The sequence below is a fragment of the Mobula birostris genome, chromosome 23 (genome assembly GCF_030028105.1).
Source record: "Mobula birostris isolate sMobBir1 chromosome 23, sMobBir1.hap1, whole genome shotgun sequence".
Classification (NCBI taxonomy): Eukaryota; Metazoa; Chordata; class Chondrichthyes; order Myliobatiformes; family Myliobatidae; genus Mobula; species Mobula birostris.
This window is the reverse complement of record NC_092392.1, coordinates 21,619,340-21,644,833: the sequence shown is the minus strand read 5'-3', so window position 1 is coordinate 21,644,833 and position 25,494 is coordinate 21,619,340. Positions and strand designations below refer to the sequence as shown.

The 25,494-nt window shown below is 40.1% G+C and overlaps 1 protein-coding gene across 1 annotated transcript in view; it reads right to left on the bottom strand.

Annotated features, from left to right (window-relative positions):
- The window catches only part of taf3 (TAF3 RNA polymerase II, TATA box binding protein (TBP)-associated facto), a 236,868-nt gene that overhangs the window by 56,594 nt on the left and 154,780 nt on the right, over positions 1–25,494 (bottom strand). Inside the window, exon 3 of the mRNA XM_072240918.1 lies at positions 7,380–9,175. Coding sequence (XP_072097019.1) covers positions 7,380–9,175 — 1,796 coding nt within the window. The remainder of the gene's footprint in view (positions 1–7,379; positions 9,176–25,494) is intronic.

Below are 25,494 nucleotides of genomic sequence, written 5' to 3'. Positions count from 1 at the left end.
CATGGTGAGAACATACAAATTCCTTACAGACAATGGCATTCAACTGAACACAGGTTGCTGGCACTGTAAAGCTTTCCGCTAACTGCTCTGCCTTGATGCCGCCCTAATTTGACTAGTCATTACTCAAATTTGAAAAAGGCGTAGGGTAAAATCATAGAACAATATGATCCATTACAGTTCTTATTAAGTATTTTTTTTTATGGAAGAACATCAAATTTGTGGTAATTAATGTACTAAGTGCCAAAGAAGTACCTTGTATCTTGCATGGATATTAAACTAAGCATACAGATATCCTCAAAACCTAATAATCAAGGTACTTTATTCAGATTTGAAAAGCAGGCCTCAGAGAGAAGCGGGTTGATGTGTTACTTATTGGTAGAGGAAAAAGCAAACTTTTCAGTAAGGGTTAGGCTGTATATGGAGCATCTGGGGTTGCCCCCATTACAGGAAGGAAGTGGAGGTTTCAGACATGGTGCAGAAGAGGTTCACCAGAGTGCTGTCTGGATTACAGAATATTAGCTGTAAGGAGAGGTTGGGCAAGTTTGGGTTGTTTTCTCTGGAATATCAGAGGCTACAGGGAGACCAGATAGAAGTTGATAAAATTATGAGAGGTATAGATAGGGTACATAGTCAGTCCTTTTTTTTTCAGGGTAGAAATGTCAAATACTAGAGGATTAAAGGGAGGAGGGAAAAGTTTAAAGGAGATATGTGGGGTATGTTTTTCCCCCACACAGAGTGGTAGGCACCTGGAGCACACTGTCAGGGCTGGTGGTGTAAGCTGACACGATAGTGGTGTATCAGAGGCAGTTAGACAGGCATACAAACCTGCATGTAATGGCGGGATATGAATTACATGTAGACAGATAGGTTTAGTTTAATTTAGCATGATTGTTACAGACATTGTGGGACAAAGAGCCTATTCTGAGGATAGACTGTATAAGTAAAAAAAAAAGATTTTTTTTCTTATCCTGAAGAAGACCATTAGACTGACAACCTTAATTCTGAATTTTACCTCTCAGTTATTACATTATTGTCACTTCAGCATTTCTTTTTGCACTATTATGTTTGTATCATTTGGTTGTTTTGTGCTCATCACTGACGTTTTTTATTATTACCATGTATACCATTTGCTCTGTGAGCTTCACATGGGCAAAGAATTTCACTGCGCAGTGGTGTATATGACAATAAGCTAATCTGAATCTAAATTTATGAAGGTGAAAACAAATAAATGCAAGGAAGGTGTGGTATCTCTCATAGTGCACCACCTTTGCATTCTCCTTGTCAGACTACAAGAGGAAGTGAAGGCACTCCATTTGATGATGGATACTGGAAAATGATAACTTCTTCATCCTTGCTCACAACTCAAGATTCCAAATGGGAATCATTTGATTCCTTGATACTACACTCTCCCCCATAGTAAGATTCTGGAGTTTGAAAGAATGAGGGAGGGATCTTATTGAAACCTATTGAATATTGAAAGGCTTGGATAGGATGGGCATGGAGAGAACATTTCCAATAGTGGGGGAGTCCAGGACCAGAGGGCACAGCCTCACAATACAAGCATGTCCCTTCAGAATAAACTAAAAAGGAATTTCTTCAGCCAGGTGTATCTGTGGGAGTCATTGCTACAGATGGCTGTGAGGCCAAGTCATAGGGTATATTTAAAGCCGAGGTTGTTCGGTTCTTGATTAGTATGGGCATTTAAGGGCATAAATCAGCCATGATGGAACGCAGAACAGATTCGATGGGCTGAATGGCCTAACTAATTCTGCTCCTATGACTTATTATTACAACCAATATTTCACATTGGATCTAACAAATGTCAGGGATTAAGTACATTTCAAAATTGCATTTTCTCTGTCTCCCTCTGCTAACATGGCCTTGTATGAACCTCTTATTATGATTATATGTTCTGTATGCAAATCTCAGTGTATTAGATGACTATTTAGTCATCTTTGGAAGGTCAAACTTGACGGCAGAGTACAGGATTAATGGCAGGATTCTTAGTAGTGTGGAGAAAGAGAGGGATATTGGGGTTAATGTCTATGGATCCCTCAAAATTGCCACACAAGACCAAGGGATGGTTAAGAAGGTGTATGTTATGTTGGCCTTGTTAGTTAGGGGACTGAGTTCAAGAGCCTCTCAAAGTGATGTTGCAATTCTATAAAACACTGGTTAGACCACACTTGGAATACTGGGTTCAATTCTGCTCACTGCATTATAGGAAAGATGTCTAACCGTCAGAGGGGATGCAGTGGAGATTTACCAGGATGCTGCCCAGATTAGAAAGCATGTCTTATAAGGGTAGGTTGAGCAAACTAGGGCTTTTCTCTTTAGGGCAAAGGAGGATAAGAGATGACTTGATAGAGGTGTATAAGATGATAAGATGATAGAGTAGACAGCCAGCCATTTTTTCCCAGGATAGAAAGTTAGAAAGTCTAATACAGAGGGCATAATTTTAAGGTGATTGGAGGAAGCTATGGGGGTGGGGGTGGGGGGGGTAAGGATGTCTGAAATTGGTTTTATTGCACAGAGAGTGATAAGTACTTAGTTTGTGCTGTCAGAGATGTTGGTAGAGGCAGATATATTAGGGACATTTAAGAGATACTTAAACAGGCACATGGATGAAAGCAAAATTGATGCTATGTGGGAGGGAAGGGTTAGACCGACCTTGAAGTAGACTAAAAGGTTGGCACAAAATCATGGGCCGATGGGTCTTACTGTGCTGTGTACTTAATTCAACATGTGCTCCTTATTTTAGTTTTTTGTTTAAAATTAATTGGGTTCCATCTGTTTCCATTTATCATCAACTGGCCTACAGATTGTCTCTCAATTGAGTAAAATTGAGCAAATCACTTCAGTAAAGACATAGCCACTGGAGTTCTCTGGGATCGATCACTTTTTAGCGGGACGCTTCCTCCTTTTTTATTTCTGAGTAAACTGTACAATTTAGTATTCTCATAAATCTTCAATTTTCTTTTTTCCATCAGGCTATCTTGGCTTAAAGACCGTCATGTGCTTTTTATGAAGCCTTCCACTTCATGGTTTAGCCTGTCTTCTATTGTAATTTATTTTTGAAGAATTTTGAATGAAACTAGAACTAGAGGTCATGGGTTAAGGGTGAAAAGGTGAAATGTTTAAGTGGAACTTTTTCACTCGGACAGTGGTGAAAGTGTGGAACGAGCTGCCAAAAGAAGTGATGGATATGGGTTCAATTTCAACATTTAAGAGAAGTTTGGATAGGTACATGAACAGGAGGGGTATGGAGGGCTATGGTCCAGGTACAGGTCAATGGGATTGGGAAGAATAATAGTTCAGCACAGTCTAGGTGGGCTGAAGGGCCTGTTTCTGTTGTGTGGTGCTCTATGACTCTAACTTGAATGAATTAAGGTCGAATTTGTGTTTTAATAAGTCACGCTTTTTAAGTGTGATTTAATAAATTTTGTTGGACAAAATTTACTTAAAATATATTTGACTGATTCCACTTCTCACTGATGTAAACTTATAATTTTGAGGAACACAGTAATCTTTAAATATTATAATTATACCCGTGTTTTAAAATTTTAAATGAATTCTTTGTGACGAATTAAGCTGCAGTCTGGTGAAGATGGCACATCAATTATCACTAGTTGATACAGTTAAGAAATTTCTCATACAACCCATGCTTTGCAAGGCTGTGTGGACTTGAAATGGTTGGGAACGAATATGAGTTTGTAAAGTTGAAAGGAAAAGACAACAGTAACAGAAGCTGAATTTAGTAAGAGGACTAGCGGAGGCTCGAGACAGGATTCAAAGCAAGATAGCGAAGGGCCACCAACATAAGACTCCTTTGTGGAGTGCTAGAAATACATTGCCAGTGGATTTGTTCACAGTCTTATATATGAGCATCATTCTTTTCACCTGGATAAATAATACCAGTCACATAAGCCCGCTTTTGCAGTGTGTTGCATTTTTCCCTTAATCTTCTGTGATTTAGGTTCTTTTTATTGCATACCTCAAGGCACACACTGATAATGCTCTGCTGCTTTACATTTCTTCTATGGCACCCGTGAAGCGCCATCACAAAGTGAAAGCGTTAAGGCTGATCTCCGAATTTTTAAAAATATCCTCTCTTGCAGCAACAAAAACCCCAACTTCGAAGTTTATCTAAGCAGATTAATCTAAATTACAATAGTATCTTGGAACATCTGGTGTCTTCTGGCTCCGTGATTTTCTTTACAACAAATAATATGCAGCAAGAGAAAAGACCTCAGAGCTGAACATGAAGTTCAGTAAAGACATCATTCAGACCACAAACTTGAGAAGATTGAGAACCAGTCAATCAGAGCACTTTATATTTTATGAAATCAAGATGCAAGATTCAAGTTTATTTATCACATGAACATCAAAACACACAGTGACATGCGTCATCTGTGTTAACAACCAACACACCTGAGAGTGTGTGCTGGTGGCAGCCTGCAAGTGTCACCAGAGACTCCGGCACCAACATAGCAAGTCCACAATGCTCGGCAAAACAACACAGGTTTAATCAATATTTTGAACTACTATTTTATCAAACTGTTCTATTGCAAACCAACTCAAATGGCTAGTGTTTATGCAATTGGAAATAGTTAAATGAGAAAAGAAAGTTCCATAGCATTGAATAAACAATTAAATAAATAACCCAATGATTCAGTTTAAAAAGGGATGGATGTGGGCTTTTTAAAGTTTTGCTGCTGGGTAGTATTGTAGCTTGTCACCTGCCCAAAATGGGCCTTTAAAAGAAATAAAATCAATATTCCTACATAAATAACACTGAACAACAAAGATTTTGCTTCCTGAATACTTTTGGGTGTATCTTACAGATTTTGAGCTGCTGATCATGAAAGCACCATGAAGTTTCCCATCACACACCATTTTTTAATGGCCTATATTCGTTATTTCAATTCATGATTCAAGTAATTAAAATGTTGCCCACAACGTAAGCTGAAAAGTTTTCTTATCTTGAACAGGCATACCTGGGCATGCTTAGGCAGGGCGGATACTACGTGGCAGGACAGGTTTCAGAAAGGCTAATGAAATATCATGCACACACTGTTCATTGCATTGTATTTACATATACTGTATATATGTTTGCAATCACGCTGCTGCGCATGCTCTACGCACGTATTTGTGTGTACACATTATAATGAAGTAATTGCATTTTCAGGAGTATTTGTGAAAGCAAGATGTCTTGCCAATGTTGCAACAGCCTTGATGCTTCCTGTTTATTTTTGGCGAGTGTATGCTTAAATCTCAAAGATGGAATATGAAAGCCTATGAGTTCTACTTTGTATGTAAAATTGGTGACCAAGATAAAGCCTGGGTTCCTCACATACGTTGCATAACATGTGCTATCGATCTTAGAGCTTGCCTCAGAGGTACTCGGAAGTCAATGCCATTTGCTGTCTTGATGGTATGGCAAGCGCAGAAGGGTCACGTGACAGACTTCTACTTCTGTCTAACCAGTGTGTCTGGTTTCTCTGCTAAAAACAAGAAATCCAATGAATCCCTCAATCTCCCCTCAGCTATGAGACCCGTGCCACATTATGATAGTCTTCCTGTACAGAAGCCACCAGAGACTTGGAGTCTAGAGGAGGCAAACAATCTGTACTCGCTGGAATTTAGAAGGATGAGAGGGGTTCTCATTGAACCTACTCGAATGTTGAAAGGCCTAGATAGAGTAGATGTGAAAAGGATGTTTTTCACAGTGGGGTAGTCTAGGAAAAGAGGGCACAGTCTTAGGATAGATTAGATTAGATTAGATTATGAGGACACACAGTCCTCTTTTATTGTCATTTAGAGGGGCGTCCATTTAAAACAGAGATGTCGAGAAATTTCTTTAGCCAGAGGGTGATGAATTTCTGGAATTTGTTACCATGGGCAGCTGTGGAGGCAAGGTCACTGGGTGTATTTAAGGTGGAGATTGATAGGTTCTTGATTGGCCATGGCATCAAAGGTTATGGGGAGAAGGCCAAGAGTGGGGCTGAGGAAGGGAAAAAAAGGATCAACCATGATTGAATGGTGGAGCAGACTTGATGGGGCAAATAGCATAATTCTGCTCCTATGTCTTATGATCATATGCCACGATACAAAAGCCAGAAATGGAAATCGACTCTGATACAGATACTAATTTTGAACCCGTTATGCCCAGTGAGCCTCATCCGATAACTCACTTTTAGTTAAATGACCTGGTCAAAGACTTAGGTTTGTCAAAGGCAGAATTATTGGGTTCAAGAATGCAAAGATGGAAACTGTTGTCACCAGGCACAAAAATTAGCATGAAGGATTTCGAAATCTGGGACAGATGTTTCCCAGAATTATCGATGGCAAGATTACGAAAGGCATTTTTGTTGGTCAACAAGTCAAACAGGTCATCAATGACTGACAATTCGAAGAACTTCTAGTGGGACCAGAGGAAATTGCATGGAAAGCATTCAAGGATGTTGTTGAAAATTTTCTTGGCAGCTGCAGAGCAACAAACTATATGCAGCTGGCTGACATCATGCTTCAAGCAGACAAAACCATGAAGTGCAACATGGTATTGAAGATTCATTTTCTGCATTGCCATTTAGACTTCTTTCCTGCAGATCTTGGCGCTGTTAGTGACGTGCATGGTGAAAGGTCTCACCAGGACATTGCAGTAATGCAGAAACATTATCAGGGCAACTAGAAATCATCAATGCTGGCTGGTTGGACACTGAAGCAAGAAGCCTCAGCACCTTTATGCAATTAACTGCATTATATTCAATAAAAGAATAATTCCTTTCTCCAAGTTCCTATGTAATATAAGTGGCCTGAAATTATGTTTGTGTTCAGCTTCAAGTGGTCTAACATAACCACAAAAAACTGAAGAAGCAACACTTCTGAAAAAAATTTGTTGTCCAGTGTAATTTGTGATGAATAATTAATATTTTAGATAGTAGTTCAATTTTGCAATGAATATACTTAAATATTAAAGACTCACTAAACACAAGAAATTCTTCAGATGCTGGAAATCCAGAGCAACGCACACAAAATGCTGGAGGAACTCACCAGGACAGCAGCCAGCAGCATCTACAAGGTGGTGGGGGGGGAGGAATAAATAAGTCAACATTTCAGGCCAAGACCCTTCTTCAAAACTGGGAAGGAAAGATGAAAAAGCCAGAGAGGAAAGTCATAGGTTAGTAGGGATGGGAGTGGGTGGGGGAGGAGGGATGAAGTGAGAAGCAAGGAGGTGACAGGTAGAAGAGGTAAAGGGCTGAAGAAGAAACATTGACTGCTTTCTCCACAGATGCTGCCTGACCTGTTAAGTTCCTCCAACTATTTGTGTGTGTTGTTAAAGACTCACTTTTAAAGCATTTTACTATAGTATTACATACCTTTTCATGTTTATGCTTATCCTTTTCTTTCTCTTTTTCCTTTTCCTTCTCCTTCTTTTCCTTCTCCTTTTTCTCCTTTTCTTTCATCCTGTCCTTGTCCTTATCTTTCTTTTTCTTTTTCTCCTTTTTGTCTTTCTTCTTGTCTTTCTCTTTAGATTTCTCTTCAAATAGTCTTTCTGGAGCCATAGGAGGCACTGTAGGCAAAACAGACGGACTCCTAACGCTGCTTGGGGTACTGAACAGGGGTTCTTTTGGAACAAATGGGATTGGTGCTAAAGCATTCTTAACTTTATGTTTATCTTTATCTTTATTCTTTTCTTTATCCTTCTTACCCTTTTCTTTTTCTTTCTTCTTTTCCTTGTGTTTTTCTTTGTCTTTTTTAGTGTTCCCATCTTTATGTTTTGCCTTTATGTCATCTTTCAGTCTAAATTTAAATGGATCTGCCTCATGGTCTTTAGGAAGTTCCTTAAAAACTTTAGACTCTTTGTTGGCCTCCTTTTCCTTCTCCTTGTTTTTCTCCTTGTCTTTACCCTTTTCCTTTTTCTCTTTATCCTTCTCTTTCAGCTTTTCTTTTTCCTTTTTCTTAATTTTCATTTTAATTTCTTTCTTCAGCTTTTTCTTCACATCAGATGAAGACGTGTGCTTTGTACGCTCTTCGTAGAGTTTGAGGAGAGGTTCTGGAGTAGGTGGCGAAGCAGATGGGGAAGACAGGTAAGGAACTGATGCAGGAACAGAAGGGGGTGTACCCATGCTTGCCTTCCTAACAACTTCATTGATGGAATCGTCTAACGTCCATGACACATTTGTGCTAGTTGTTGGGGCAGATGATGACACAGGGGTTGCACTCCCCCTACTAAAGCTGCTGGACAGGGAAAACATCCGTGGGGTTGAAGACTCTGAAATAGTAAGTCTCCTGGGGCTGGTGAAGATTTCCCCTTCGGATTCTGAGCCTGAGGAAAATTCAAAGGGGTCGGGCTCACGCTCAGCACAAGCACGAGCGATAACAGCATCGATAGAGTCATCAATACTCTTATCAGGCACTGGCAATTTTTTTGGCGATGTATCTGAAAGAGTTGGTTTCTCCACTTCAATCGATGTATGTGACTGCTGTTTTGTTTGAATGTTTTCTTTACCAAGCTTTTCAAGCCCAGAATTACAGACAGACAAAGGTGTTCTGTTTGGCATTTCGTTCTTGGCTATAGAATGAGAAACATTTGGTGGTACTTTAGGACTTTTAGGGCTTTTGGGACTTTTTGTGCGCATTGGTGATTTTTTGTCCGTTTTTAAGGAAGCTTTTGGAGAACGAATGGGGCTTCCCAGAAGCGCCAAATGAGCTCCTTTTGGGGATTTAGGTTTTTGAGTTGATGAAGACAAGATCTTAGATTTGACTTTAGATGTAAATGCTTTAGAATCTGAAGTTTTGGGGGTAGAAAGTTGTGATGGTTTGGGTATTGGTGCAAGCATTGGAGGTTCAGGGGAAAGTGGCAGTGAGTCAGAATGATCTGGTGGTGGAACTGGAGACAAAACAGGAGGCACCCTTTGAGAGTTGATCATACTTAAAGGTTCTCTGGGTTCCAAAACACCTTCAGGGCTTTCTGTTTTACATCCAGCTGTTCGGGCTCGCTTTGCAACGGGTAAATCGACCGAGTCTGGGCTTTCCAGTGGTCTTTTGCCCAAAATGTTCTCATCATTAACTGCTTCTTCCTCCTCCATTTCCTCCTCTTCCTCTTCAAGAGGGACCTGCATTGCTTCCGCTGATGTACCTCCATCAGTGGGGACCTGCTCTTCTTCTTCCTCTGTTGAACAAAATGCAACACATAAACAAGATGCAACTTGCAATTTACATAGAATTATCATTTTCATGGTATTACAGCCAATAATCACTATTTGTTACTTCAATCTGTCACTACAATCAATGGCAGTTACTTGTTATGGAGGCATTCTCAGAGAAATATCTTCATAACATACTTCAGGAATAATAGATGAACTAAAAGAAAAAGTGATTTCATTTTCATTGTTTAAATGAAGAACTCTGGCCAGAATGCGTGAGTGTACACATTGTTCATTCAAACGAAGGGAACAGGTACCTAATTCTTAATTTACGGCAATGCAGTTTTTTGTATCACCAAGTGCAAGTGGCACTCTAATCTCTCATTTCAAAGGCAACATATAATGGCCCCGAAACAGAGTCTCAACCTGAAACGTTGATCATCCTTCTGTTTCCACTGTCTGACCCATTGAGTTCTCCAGGAAGTTTGTTCTGTTTGGCTCCACATTCTCGCATCTGTAGTCACTTGAGACTCTAATATGCATACTTTGGTTATACAGAGATTATTACATCATTATAGTAAGTTAAACCTAACCCAAACCCATACATGCTTGGAGTGTGGGAGGAAACCAGAGCATCCATAGGAAAATCCACTTGATCAAAGAGAGAGTGTAGAAACACCTTACAGGTGATGTTTGAGATCAGATTAATTGAGTTATAATTAGATAGACTAGATTTGTCTTGTTTTTAATGAACAGAATATACCTAAGAAATTTTCCATATTGTCAGGGTTGCATCTGAACTGGAGGCATGGTTTGTTCCTTTAGTACTGCAGCTGGGCTTTGAGCTATTTCTTGAAAGAACGTGGAGTGAACTGAACTGGTTGGAGACTGGTATTTGTGACACTGGAGATCTCAGGAAGAAGCTGAGATTTGCCATCTACATCATTACTTTTGATTAGACAATGTAGCTGATGTTTCAACCCATTCCTTAGCACTCAATGTTGGGCTCTACCCTCACAGAGGATGTGGATGTTCTTGGAACCTTGTGCTCCAGTTAGCTGCTTAATAGTCTGCCACCATTCACAGAAGGAGTTAAGATTTGATTGAGGAGGAAGAGAAGTGGGGGAGAAAGGAAAGAGAGAACAACATGGCTGGGAAAAATTCTGATGCCCAGCTTGCTGAGCACCATGCAAAGTAGACCATTCTCTCAGGCGCTGAAGTGAGTCAGAAGAGATCCGGCAGTTCACCAGAAATGTACTGAACTGATGCAGTGATCCAACATACACTGAGGAATATAAAACCTAAAACTTTTAATTCATGTTACCATCACTTTATTGTCCCTCCACTCTTCGAATGAATTACAATTTCCTTCTGCTAAAAACTGGACAGACAAATGCTACTTTTTCCTTTTATAAACTCTGTAACTTTATCATGAACTCTCATCTCCCTATCTGACCACTGACTTTGGCTGAATTAGACAACTCTCAGCCTCTGTGAACAGACAGTCTGCTGGAGGAACCCAGCGGCTGAGCAGCATCTCTAGAGGGAAAGGAATTGTTAACTTTTCGGGTCTGTACCAGGGCTGGATGACCCCTTCACAGATGCTGCTTGACCTGCAGAGTTCCTCCAGCAGATGGTTTGTCTCTCCAGATTCCAGCATCTACAGTCTCTTGCCTCACAATCAATGCACTCTATTCAAAGCCAAACCTCTTGCACAACTCTCTCCCTTTAATCCCACCAATGCTGGCTGGAAATACAAAGTTGAATACCCTGCACTCTCTACTATTTTATAATCTTTCTTCAAAACCATTCAATATCCTAGTATGAATATCCCTTTCCTAATATCTTTGACCCAGTACATAGTTTTACTTCATTTCTTGGGACATTTCCCTATCCAAAAAGTGCAAATAAAGTTGAGCTGGATTGTTTTGTGACACTTGTGCATTGCAGTGACTTGCACTGCTTATTCGACTCACTTACAAAATAAATAATTCTGATTTTATAAAACAAAATGGTTTCTCTTAAAAGATATCATGGTGAGGACAATAACATTTTTCCGAAGGGTTCTGATGAAGACAGATTGCAACATAAGTAGCCTACAAATGTCAGCGTACCCAGATGGAAATACAGTCTGCTACTGTCAATATAGCACCTGTTATGTATACATGCCAGGAAAATAGGTTGTTAATAATTATTAACTAAGCAATGTACACTCAGTGGCCACTTTGTGTATGTTCGTGGTCTTCTGCTGCTGTAGGCCATCACTTCAAGGTCTTCTGCACACTACTTATGTGACGTGTGGTTATTTGAGTTACTGTCACCTGCCTGTCAGCTTGAATCAGTCTGGCCATTCTCCTCTCACCTCTCTCAATAACAAGGCGCTTTCGCCCATAGAACTGCAGCTCACTAGAATTTTTTTTGCACCATTCTCTGTAAACTCTAGAGACCATTGTGCATGAAAATTCCAGGACATCAACAGTTTCTGAGATACTCAAACCACCCATATGGCACCAACAATCATTCCATAGTCAAAGTCACTTAAATCACATTTATTCCACAGATTGATATCTGGTCTGAACAACAACCAAACCTCTTGACCATGTCTGCATGCTTTTATTCATTGAGTTGCTGTCACATGATTGGCTGATTAGATATTTGTGATAACGAGCAGGTGTACAGGTGTATCTAATAAAGTGGACATTCAGTATACAGCCTGGAGTGGCCTTTTTGGGAACTCAATGAAATTAGCACTCCTTATAAAATGGTGAAATTCAATTAAATAGCCTGAACAATTCATGAAACTCTGAAATGAAAGATCAACAAAGGAGAAATAGAGTTATAAACAAGGACACGGTATTTATAATCAAACAGGCTGATTGTGTTATCAGCATTCCAAAACTGAAGAACATTTCAGTATTAATATTTTGCTAAACAGGAACTAATTAATAATGACATCAGCTACAATCCCAAAGATGGGCGGCATGGCAGAGTAGAGGTTAGCCCAGCACTTTACAGCTCCAAGGATTACCAATCGGGATTCAATTCTTGCTGTTGTCTGTAAGGAGTCAGTGTGTTCTTCTCATGATCGTGTGGTTCTCCTCCGCGTGCTCTGGCTTCCTTCCACATTTCAAAGACATATGAGCTAGGGTTAACAAATTGTGAGCATTTTATGTTGGCGTTGGAAGTATGGCGGCCCTTGTGGCCCTTATGTCAGCACATCCTCGGACTGTATTGTCTGTTGATGGCAAAGGCGCATTTCACTGTATGTCTTGATGTTTCGATGTGTGACAAATAAATCTAATCTTTGAATCTTTTGACATGAATGAGTTCCAGTCACGATGACACTGAGCTGCGGTTTCTGTCGAGGCTGAGCCTTAGCTGTATTTTTGGCTTCATAGGGATGGTTTTGGGGGCAGAGAGAGGAGTTAGAGGTCAGGTTAGGGTTTAGGGACAGGGACGTGGGGGAGTTAGAGGACAAGTCTGCACTGTGCGTTTGAAGGCCAGCGATGTGGGCATGGTCAGATGTCATGCCGGCCATTCATGGAGCTGATTGCCCCCACCCTCACCTTCCCCAGGCCAGCAAGTCACTGGCATGTTCGGCGATTGGAGTTCCATGTAGACAGGAGTCATGAGGGCCAGGTCACTTAGGTACACCAATCGGCGAGACCAGCATTCGAGGCCGAATATTGAGGTCCCGTCATTGGTGTGTCTGGCCTTCGAGGCCTGGAGTTCAGATCCTCATCCGTCATCATCAGCGAGTCCTACATCAAAGCCTGAAGATCGATTGGAAAGTTGAGAAGTTGAGGTTTAATGGCCAGAACCTTGTGTCTGTGAATCCCTTTGAGTCTGCTGGGGTAGTTGACGGCCCAGTTTCTGTGAATCCATGAGTCTGCTAAAGACAGGCTGTGCTGGGGTTGGAGGACTGTGTTTGTGTGTGGGTGGGTGGGTATTTGAGAGGGAGGAACAGGTCTTGTCTTGTCACTTGTGTCCTGTGTTGTACTGCTTGACAAGGTTCCACACGGTAGGCTTATTCAGCAAGTCAGAAGGCATGGGATCCAGGGAAGTTTGGCCAGGTGGATTCAGAATTGGCTTGCCTGCAGAAGGCAGAGGGTGGTGGTGGAGGGAGTACATTCAGATTGGAGGATTGTGACTAGTGGTGTCATAGAAACATAGAAAATAGGTGCAGGAGTAGGCCATTCGGCCCTTCGAGTCTGCACCACCATTTATTATGATCATGGCTGATCATCCAACTCAGAACCCTGCACCAGCCTTCCCTCCATACCCTCTGATCCCCCTAGCCACAAGGGCCATATCTAACTCCCTCTTAAATATAGCCAATGAACTGGCCTCAACTGTTTCCTGTGGCAGACAATTCCACAGATTCACCACTCTCTGTGTGAAGAAGTTTTTCCTAATCTCAGTCCTAAAAGGCTTCGCCTTTATCCTCAAACCGTGACCCCTCGTTTTGGACTTCCCCAACAGCGGGAACAATCTTCCTGCATCTAGCCTGTCCAATCCCTTTAGGATTTTATACGTTTCAATCAGATCCCCCCTCAATCTTCTAAATTCCAACCAGTACAAGCCTAGTTCATCCAGTCTTTCTTCATATGAAAATCCTGCCATCCCAGGAATCAATCTGGTGAACCTTCTTTGTACTCCCTCTATGGCAAGGATGTCTTTCCTCAGATTAGGGGACCAAAACTGCACACAATACTCCAGGTGTGATCTCACCAAGGCCTTGTACAACTGCAGTAGTACCTCCCTGCTCCTGTACTCGAATCCTCTTGCTATAAATGCCAGCATACCATTCGGATCTGTTCTGGGACCTCTACTTTTCGTGATTTTTATTAACGACCTGGATGTGGGGGCAGAAGGGTGGGTTGGCAAGTTTGCAGACGACACAAAGGTTTGTGGTGTTGTAGATAGTGTAGAGGATTGTCAAAGATTGCAGAGAGATATTGATAGGATGCAGAAGTGGGCTGAGAAGTGGCAGATGGAGTTCAACCCAGAGAAGTGTGAGGTGGTACACTTTGGAAGGACAAACTCCAAGGCAGAATACAAAGTAAAAGGCAGGATACTTGGTAGTGTGGAGGAGCAGAGGGATCTCGGGGTACATGTGCACAGATCCCTGAAAGTTGCCTCACAGATGGATAGGGTAGTTAAGAAAGCTTATGGGGTGTTAGCTTTCATAAGTCGAGGGATAGAGTTTAAGAGTCGCGATGTAATGATGCAGCTCTATAAAACACTGGTTAGGCCACACTTGGAGTACTGTGTCCAGTTCTGGTCACCTCACTATAGGAAGGATGTGGAAGCATTGGAAAGGGTACAGAGGAGATTTACCAGGATGCTGCCTGGTTTAGAAAGTACGCATAATGATCAGAGATTAAGGGAGCTAGGGCTTTACTCTTTGGAGAGAAGGAGGATGAGAGGAGACATGATAGTGATGTACAAGATAATAAGAGGAATAGATAGAGTGGATAGCCAGTGCCTCTTCCCCAGGGCACCACTACTCAATACAAGAGGACATGGTTTTAAGGTAAGGGGTGGGAAGTTCAAGGGGGATATTAGAGGAAGCTTTTTACTCAGAGAGTGGTTGGTGCGTGGAATGCACTGCCTGAGTCAGTGGTGGAGGCAGATACACTAGTGAAGTTTAAGAGACTACTGGACAGGTATATGGAGGAATTTATATGGAAGGCAGGGTTTGAGGGTCAGCACAACATTGTGGGCCGAAGGGCCGGTACTGTGTTGTACTATTCTATGTTCTATGTTCTATGGAGGGCAAGCTGTGTTAGTGCTGGAATGTGTGGTCACACTTGTGGGCTTCCCTCAGCACATCCTTGGGTGTTAACACAAACAAAACATTTCACTGTATACTTCAACATACATGTAATAAAAAAATCTGAATCTAAGTGGAACTAATAAAGAGCTGTCATGAAAATGTTGCCAATAACTAAATCCATGATGGAAAGGTGCTTGGTAAGTCAATGAGATACAATGGCCATAAAGTACAACTGCACTTGACCTATCAAAGTGATTCTATTAAAAATTATTCAAAGAGTAATTTTATATATACAAGTACTACAAACAGCAAAATCACTTTTGGACACTAAATTTGGTCAGTTCAAAGGAAAACAGTAAATTATTATTCACAACTAAAAGCCCACCAGGACTGCCCTTAAACTATAATTTGTAAAGAAATGCAGTCAGCTTCAGAATTCTTAGTAAACAGCAAGGTAGCAAGCCATGACCCATAGCAAATATTAATACAGATACTGAGTGAGAATATATAAAACACACAATATTCACATAGCTGTCTTCCCCTCCTATTATTACAATTGTAAGCACGATTATTCAGATTGTAGTAAACCACAAAGGTGTTCAGAAGAGGAATAAAATGAATTAATAGGATTCTTCTTTAATAGCTGAACAGATATTACATTTTAAGAAAGTTAAAAATCACTGTGACATCCAAATGCACAATTCTATGATGCAGAGTAAAGCAGCTACTGGACTCTGTAAGCATAGAAAGGTGAAACAATTTACAGTATTATGAATGGCCTAATCTATATGTTAATACCACTGGATCATATAACTCCTGCTTGAATAAGATAGGGGCATAGTTGGAGGGTTTCTATAGTTACCACCAATGACAACTGTTCTGAAAGGTTGCTTGACTGACAAGCACATGCTGCTCAATTGGTGCCCAGCAGTTGCTTACGATATGAAGCTATGATAACAGCAGTTTCTCTTACATTTTTTACCTCCTTCAGATATTTTAAATCACCTTTGTTCATCACTCACTATTATTCAGTCACCAGTTAATATAAACTTAAAGCTCTATTGGTGTGCATCAGATCTGCAAACACTTAAACACAGGATGGAGGTACATCTCCTCTGAAAGAAAAGATGGAAAACAATATTTCATAAAACAAATAAAAGTTGTTTAATGAGTTGGCCTGTGACATCTTCTGCATTTACTTCAGTGTTTTCTTAGGGCAAGCAACTCATTTCTTTACCAAACAAAAGGGCCAAAGAGGCAAGAGGTATTAAAAACAACTTACAAACTGACTGTTACAAAAATCGATGTGAGGCAGAACAGAGTCATGTTATCTTCTTTAATTTTAATCTTAATAGAGATATATTAATTGAAACAGCAAACCTAATTCTGTATTCAATTAAACTTGCTTGCAAGCATTTTGCATTAAAGATTAGCTTTATTTGTCACATGTACATTAAAAAAGTGTAATGCATCATTTGCATCAACAACCAACACAGTCTGAATGTGTGTTGGAAGCAGACCGCAAATGTCGCCATGCTAAATAAAAGTATCTTAAAGTACTAGAAATGTTCAGGGTAAGGTTTAAAAAAAAAGGACATTTGGTTGCCCTTGGTTTACTTGTTCAAAGCCTACTTGATTTTTACCCTAACCACATATAGACAATCAGATGTAAAGATTAGCTTTATTTGTCACATGCACATCGAAACATACGGTGAAATACTTTGTTTTGCATGAAATCAAATCAGCGAGGAAAGTGGTGGGCACAGTTTCAGCACCAGCATAGCATGCCCACAACTCACTACCCTAACCCATACGTCTTTGGACTGTGGGAGGAAACTACAGGGTCGGGGGAAGAACATACAAACTCCTTACAAGTAGTGGCAGGAATTGAACCCCCATTTGGTCTTTTGCACTTGCTTGTTCCCCGTAGGTCTGCATTTTATTCCCCCTTATGGCTACTTAATTTTCTATTGAAAGCTTCTATTGACTGTTTACATAGTGTTCCAGATCAGGACAGCTCCGTAAATAGCATTTTCCTCACGTGCCCTTTGTGTCTTTTCCCCATCACTCTGAATCTATGTCATTACATCCTTGAACCATGTGCAAATGGCAACAGCTTCTCTCTACTTACCAATCAAAATCCAGCAGGACCTTGTAGGTTTTTATCAAATCTCATCTCAATTTTTTGCTGAGAAGGGACCAACAATAGCCTAACCTTGGACTAAAATCCCCCATCTCTGGAACTACTCAAGTACAAATCATTCAGAAATAGCCACAACATTGTAAACTCTACACTAATACAGAAATGTGTTGGATTTTATCAAAAAGGCAAGGTCAAGGATTAAGTAACCCATCTGTTACAACAGATGGTAACTATATGATGTCAGTTACATTTAATAACTATAATGGCAAATGAGATTTCACACTACCTGGTAGAAAAAAGTAACTAGAATTGATTTTTAAAATAGGTACAAGTAAATGTTTTTACAATAAGTAGGTGTGAAAATAATTCATTTGTGATTCATTGTGCAACGTAATAAGTATAAATGGTTATTGCAAATGCGTACATCTGTACTGTTATTATAGCATTAAGTTTTGAGTTAGGTAATGTATGATGAATATGATTCTATAAACTGAAATACTCTGTTGATATTCTTAATTGATCTGTCTTATTTTAATAAAAACTGTGTACAAAATATTTACAAATCTAAAAATGCTCTGCAGGCACAGATTTCCTCAGCAAATAGCTACTAGCGTTAGGTTTCAGTTTCATATCAAATGCATTTCAGAATGCTGAACAACACAGTTCAAGTTTTACTTTAATTTATTTTTAAACTGACATTTTTTTAAATTAAGGAAGCAAACTTTAATAGTCAATACCTTATCAAAATATTTGTTGCAAAATTAACTTCTCCACTCTTCCAACTTTTTCTTGATAAGCATAAGCTTAAGAATCGGAATAACTCTGTAATTTGCAAATCTCCATGTAAACACAGCAATCAGAAAATGAGCACCTTTTGCATGAAACTTGTATTATAGAATGGCACTTTTTAAAACAAAGTTTCATAATCCACGTGAGGTGTAACAGGTTAAACTTTATTATTTACTTGATAAGAGTCTTTGATGAATAGCTTTTTAGACTTAGTAACATTGAGATTTAAAGATGTGAAAAATATCTGTTTATCTAATTTCCAAAGATAAATTTATGCAATCTTCCACTGTTCAGTCTACATAATTGTAAATAGTAATTTTTAATATTTACAAAAGTAAATAGTATTTACTATTTACAACAGCATAGCAGTTAGTGTAATGCTTTACAGTGCCAGATTGAGATTCAGTTCCTACAGATGCCTGTAAGGAGTTTGTACATTCACCTGTGACCGTGGGTTTCCTCCGAGTGCTCCGGTTCCTTCCACATTTGAAAGACGTATAAGTTAGGGCTAGCGAGTTGTAGACATGCTATTTAGCGCCGGAAGCATGGTGACACCTGCGGGCTGTGCCCAGAACATCTTTGGACAGCATTGGACGTTGTTGCAAAGCAATATATTTCAATGATGTCCTGATGAAGGGTCTTGACCTGAAATATCAACTCTATTCCTTTCCATAGATGCCGCCTGAACTGCTGTTCCTCCAGCAGTTAGTTGTATTGCAATGCATATTACTGCATGTTTCAATATTTTGCTGTACATGTGACAAATAAAGCTGATTTTAATTGTTTATGTGGAAATATTTACCATTTCTGAGGAGGTGCTTTCACAATGGCTTATTTCACAACCAAATGCATCAGCCATTTTACATTTGACAGACAAAATCACACAGAGAGTAAGATGAGTAACTATTCTAATCAGATTTTCATGGTGGCTGTTTAAAGGAAACATTGGTCGGGAACTAGTAGGACTTCATGTTAATCAAAAAGTCAAGACACGGCTAGTATTCACCTGTATTGGTAGACTTTTAATACCTCATTGAGATTACTACACCTGGCAGTGCAGCACTCTCCTAGTAATGGGCTAATGTAATCACATAGACATGATTGTGATAGTAATGCGAGAAATATTGAAATCGTTAATTACAGACAAAGCTATAGTTTAGCTATTTTATCTGGGCTCTTCAGGTCTTCTTTGTAGATTGTTTAAAGGCAACAGTGCACATGAAATAAAAGAAATTGGAGTTGTTCTATTAGTTGAAAATAATTTTAAAAAATTTTTAATTAGGAATTGATGGATAGATGAAATACAGCAACATACAAGTAGTACATTACTATCCCAATAAAGCAATCCATTTGAATGGCAGCCCAGCCACCACATTAATCTTCACGCCCAATATCAGCTAATGGTTGCTGAAGAAGGTGCCAGCAAACAACAGTATGAAGGGCGAAATCCTCAAGACGGTTTACGAAGCTACTCCTTTCACTTTTTTGTGTCTTCCTTTTATTTTAAATGTGGTTCTGCTACTGTTGGAGCCTGTGATCTACATTCTGGTGCTGTGTTTTCAGGCCGATCGAGCTATCTGGTGCTTTGTTGTCTCCGAGAGGGTTCCATGAGGCTGCGAGCAAAGCAAGCAGCATGGAGGCATGGAAATCTGAAGACATGACGCAGGCCTATGATTGGCTCCATTTCTCACTGATCTTGCTGATTTAAATGCCGAGGTAGACTGAAATCGTCGAGGCAGTTGCGGAGGGTGAATGAGCATTCAACGTTGTCTACCTGTCTCTTGCTTGCTGCTACGGTTGGAAGGTGTCTGTGTGTGACAATCTCTTTCTCTCCTTCTCGCTCGCTGCTCCTGAGGGAAGCTCCTTGTGTTTCAATAAACTCTAAACTTTCTCTCCCTCTCCCTTGATGCTGTTGGAAGATGGTGCCAGAGCAAGGTTTAATTGACATAGTTTGTGGATTGGGTTCTAATTCACGTTATGATGTGCTCCTAGTTTTTCTGGTTGCTCTTTTTAGTTGATAGTTGGGCGATTTTGAATCGGACGGCCTACAAATAACTGTGCTGAACTGAAATGTGTCTTTTTGATTTAGTGTTTTATATTCTGTGTTTTTTGCTCTTTTTTGTTGCCATTTGTGCAATTTTTTTTGCACATGGGGGGGAGTGGTTGATCTTTTTCTCTTTGAATGGGTTCCATGGTTCTTTGTTTTGTTTTGTATGTAAAGAAGAATCATCTCAGGGTTGTATGCTGCATACATACCTTGATAATAGATGTACTTTGAATCCTTTCATGGCTGCTGCAGTGTACCGATAGAGCCATAGAATCATAGAACACTATAGCACAGAACAGGGCCTTCAGCCCATTCAGTCCATGTTATTAATTAGTCCCATCAACCTGCACCCAGGACCACTGACCTCCATAGCCCTCCTATCCATGTACTCTTAAATATTAAATTGAACCCACATCCACACTTTTCACTGACAGCTCATTCCACCTGTATACCATCCCCTGAGTGAAGAAGTTCCCCCTCATGTTCCTCTTGAATATTTCAGCTTTCAATCTAACCCATGACCTCTAGTTTTAGTCTCACCCAGCTTCAGTGGAAAAAGCCTGCTTGCACTTACCCTATCTATACACCTCATACTTTTGAAAACCTCTATCAGGTACATGGAGCTTTGAAAAATAAAGGGCAGTGGGTAAGCCTAGGTAGTTCTAAGGTAAGGACATGTTCAGCAGAGCTTTGTGGGCCGGAGGGCCTGTATTGTGCTGTAGGTTTTCTATGTTTCTATGTAAATCTGCCCTTGTTCTGCTACACTCTAGGGTAAAAAGTCCAAATCTATTCAACCTTTCCGAATAACTCAAATCCTCAAGTCCTGGATGGTCTGAAATAACTTTCTAAGGCTTCCTTAACAACATCCATCAGACCAGTAGTTTTTAACCTTCAAGAGTGATTAAAGCAGAAGGTGGAATAGGCCTTCTTACAGCATTTCTCTGAAGTGTTTTAAAAGCACAGAACACCATTGGCAATGTACAGACTGCAGTGGTTCAAGAAAATTTCATTCAGATTCTTTCAAATTTAGTTTATTTATTATTCTTTTAATTATATAGAGATACAGCACTGTAACAGGCCCTTCTGGCCCAACGAGCCAGTGCTACCCAATTATAGCCATGTGACCAATTAACCTACCAACCCATGTCTTTACAATGTGGGAGGAAACCAGATGCAACGGCAGTAAATGAACCTGGGTAAATGGTGCTTGTAAACACTACGGTGCCATCCCACTCTGCTATTCATTTATTTATTCATTCGTCACATGTAACACACAGTGAAATGTGTCATTAGTGTCAACAACCAACGTAATGTAAATATGTGCTAGGGGCAGCCCGCAAATGTCACCACATATTCTGGCCTCAACATACTACATCTACTATGTTCAGTGGAACAACACATCCAACAGAACAACAGTAACAAAAGAACATCATAAAAACAAGGCCTGTTTCACCTCCCACCCACACATTCCACCAACCGCATCACCACCAACTTCAAGAGCAGTTAGAGCTGCACCATTACTGCTGGTCTTGCTAGTCACAGGCAGATAAGAATAACGTTTAAACATCAGGTAGGTAAAATGCAAAGGTCACCAAGGCATAAAAGAGCTTGGGAGAATGATGCAGCACTGGATCCCAATTTGATAGATGGGAAAATGGGCATACTATTACTTGAAGAAATTTTGTCACTATGCTTGTGCTCTCCTTACAACTCAGTACTAGATGGCTTAATGACAAATACACTTCTGGGGTCATGGAATTTGATTCAAGTGGATGACCTTGTTTAGTACTTAGCAAAGCAACTTTATCTTGTGATTCATTTTCTTGCAGTCATTTATAGGACAATAAAGAAATACAATAGAATTTACAAAAAACTGTACCTAAAGACTGACAAACAACAAATGTGTAAAAGAAGACAAAGTTTACAAATAAAAAATAGCACTGAGTACATGAGTTATAATTAGTATTTGAAAGTGAAACTGTAGGTTGTAGAATCAGTTCAGAGTTGAGGTGAGTGAAATTATCCACGCTGGTTCCATAGCCTGATGGTTGTTGGGTGATAACTATTCTTGAACCTGGTGGTGTGGTACCTAAGGCTCCTGTACCTTCTGAACGATGGTGGTAGGGAGAAGAGCGCATGGCCTGGATGGTGGTGGGGGCGGGGGGGGGGGTAGTCTTTGATGATGGATACTCCTTTCCTGTGGAAGTGCTCAACGTAAATTTTATTTATTTAGAGATCCAGTGTGGAGTAGGCTCTTCCAGTCCTTTGAGACACACCGTCAGCAATCTCTGATTTAACCCTATGGTGGGGAGGGCATTACCTGTGATGGTCTGGTTGTATTCACCACTTTCTGTAGCCTTTTCAGTTCTTGGGCATTCGTGTTTCCATATCTGATCACGATACAACCAGTTATGATAATTTCCACTGTGCATTTATAGAAATTGGTCAAAGTTTTTGGTAACAAGCCACGAAAATCATTCTGCTCTAGACTTCAAACACCTTTCCATCTCTATGACTGCATGCACACATTTAAACTGCAATTTACAACTAAAACTATCTGCATCCATAGTAGTCATAGTCATACTTTATTGATCCCGGGCGAAATTGGTTTTCGTTACAGTTGCACATAAATAATAAATAGTAATAGAACCATAAATAGTTACAGATCCACAGGTCTCATACAGAAAATTACTCGAATACAGAAATCGTGGATTGGTAACTTGAACAGGTAACTTGAATAGATTGATAACTTGTTGAAGGATTGTAATGTTCCTTCACACTACAATCTCAAAAGAACAATTCTCTATTTGTCCAACAATGTAGCACATTAGGGGTAATATTACAAGTAGGCAGTGGGGAACATTGCCAGCTGACACTGCATTTAACGATACCGAAGTTTCATTTAATGATACTGAAGTTTCAAGCAACACATCAATAATTTTTGTTCTCAACAGAAATGGACCAGATTGTTTCATGTAATAAACCATCAAAAAAGTGACACCACGACTGTATGATGCATATTCGTATTATACTATCATAGGGGCAAACAAAAGCACATAACCACAAATGCTTTGTAGATGCTGGAAATTCAGAGCAGCACACACAAAATGCTAGAGGAACTCAGCAGGGTCAGGTAGCAATTGCCGATTGCATCACCTCTGATCTGGGCCGACAATTACGTGCTGGGCGGCACCTAATTAACTAACATGTTTATTTTGGCTTTTTTCTTAAAGATGTGCTGTGTGCCTCCCGGCTACCGCTGCGTTCTTCGCAAATCGGTACTGTATCTGTCCGGGGCCCAGGGGTTGGGCTGATGGGACACGGGGGTGTCATCTCATCGTTGATCAGGGCAGGCAGCTCATCTTCTCCTATAACTGCCAGCCTCGATGTCGAAGGTGGAGGTTCGTCGTCTGCTGTGGCTGATGTGGAAGGCTTGCTTGACTGCTGAGCCTCGCGCATTTTTCTATCATACAGTTGTTTGTAAGCACTCAAACCATCCTGCAAATATCCCCTAAACCTACGTACCCTTTGAAAATTAAAGTCGTACTTCATCATTGCAGCGAAAAATCTCACGCAGTTGCTTCACTTTCTGCATTCGGTTTCGATTGTTGTCCTTTCCTCTTCCAATTGCATCAGCTCTTCACCTATCAGTTCTGGTCATGGGATGCCAAAACCTCTTCAACATCATCTTCGTCAACTTCCACAAGCCAAACTCTGTCCTTGCTTCGTTCACCACGATCGAAACGCTTAATTATGTCTAGTTTTATGCTAAGTGTAACACCCTTACTCTTTCAGGCTTTTCTGACACCTTAGAACTCAACTTGCTAATGGCTGCTCAGTGCAACGTGTTAAAGCAATGCCGTTCCAAATCCAGGGCAGAGCGGCTGCTTGGGGCGCGCGCTGCCTTTTATCGCGGGCTGATTTTTTTATCACGCTCTGCCTTTCTTCGTTACAGTGAAAACATCTTCTGAAAGCGAAAACAGGGTACTAATGTAGGTCTTTCGTAATAGTGAGGTTTCGTAAAGCGAATGTTCGAAAAGCGGGGGGACACCTGTATTCTTAAATATTAATAATTAAGCTACTTATCGGTTTGTTCATAACAGCCTAAATTTTAAACTTTTGTTGACAATTTAACTGGATTACCAGTGTTTTAAGCATTCTAGTTGAAGTTACATTCGAATAATATAAATTATGGGAACAAACCTCAACTAGAAACACTGCTTAAGGTAATGGGGATACACCGAGAGGATGCTTGCTTAAAAAAAAAGACTTAAAGATTAGCTTTATTTGTCACATGTACATCAAAATACAGTGAAATATGTCATTTTGCATCAATGACCAACGCAGTCTGAGCATGTGCTGGGGGCAGCTCGCAAGTCTTGCCATTCTTCTGGTGCCAACATCGCCTGCCCACAACTAACCCTAAATTGTACTATACAGCTTTGGAATGTAGGAGGAATATGGAACACCTGGAGGAAACCCATGCTGTCATGGGGTTCAAACTCCTTACAGACAGCTGCAGAAATTGAACCCCAATCTTCTGATCGCTGGTACTGCAAAGTGTTCTGTTAACCACTATGCTACCATGCTGCTTCAGAAGAAATAAGCAGTTTCTACTTGATGCAAGGGATTTTATTTTATTATGTGGGAAGGGATGAAGAGGAAGCAATGTTCACAGGCAGGATCACACACAAAGAACACCAGACACTCCTGCATGTAATGCTTTGGGAGACCCAACATAAATATTTGCTGGTACTGAACATAAAGGTTACATCTGCATCCATTCTAACATTAATCAGTTAGGTTCCGAAAGCATGCAGTGACTCGCTCTCACTGCAAGGATTTGTATTTCAACTTGAATCTATTGTATAAGGTTTCCCCTCTGAAAAGGGTTATAACACTTTCAACGAACATTTCCCTCAGCTCTATTATTTTTTAATGGGCATGTTCCAGAATTGCTTTAGGGTTTATGTGGCATTAATTTATAAGTTACCTGACATGTCCATTAGGTTATGTTGCAGTATGTTCCATTACTGTAAACTGCATAAGACATTCTTAAACATGCCTCACCATCTCCTGTCAACCATGCATTTTCTACAGTGCTACAGACTTGTTCAATGCTTATAATGACCTTGACAAAATTCTGGAAAAATAATCTCTGCACCTCCAGCTCTGAGCTATTTTTGAACTGGCTTTGAATAATTGTCACACAATATGAGTTTCTTGATTAATTGCTTGAGATAAGGCCTACTTTCCTCATTGGCCTCCAGTGATTCCCTCACTTCCCACAATCACTTTTTTTTTCTAGTTTGCAATCACAGAGGGACGTACAGAGAAGGAAACTCACAGATGCCAAAGAAGGGAAAATGTATTATAGAAGGATTAACTAACAGACAATGACAAAAAAGGATTAACTCTTCCAATGCCATTAACACTAATAACAGGTAATTATTTAGCTACATGCTAAAAGGTCACTGAGTGATCAGCAATATTTTAACAGAACACATGGCAGCCTTATTCACTCTGTGCATTTCCTTTTACATACTTAGAATAGAGATAAAGAGGTATTTCTTTAGCCAGAGAATGG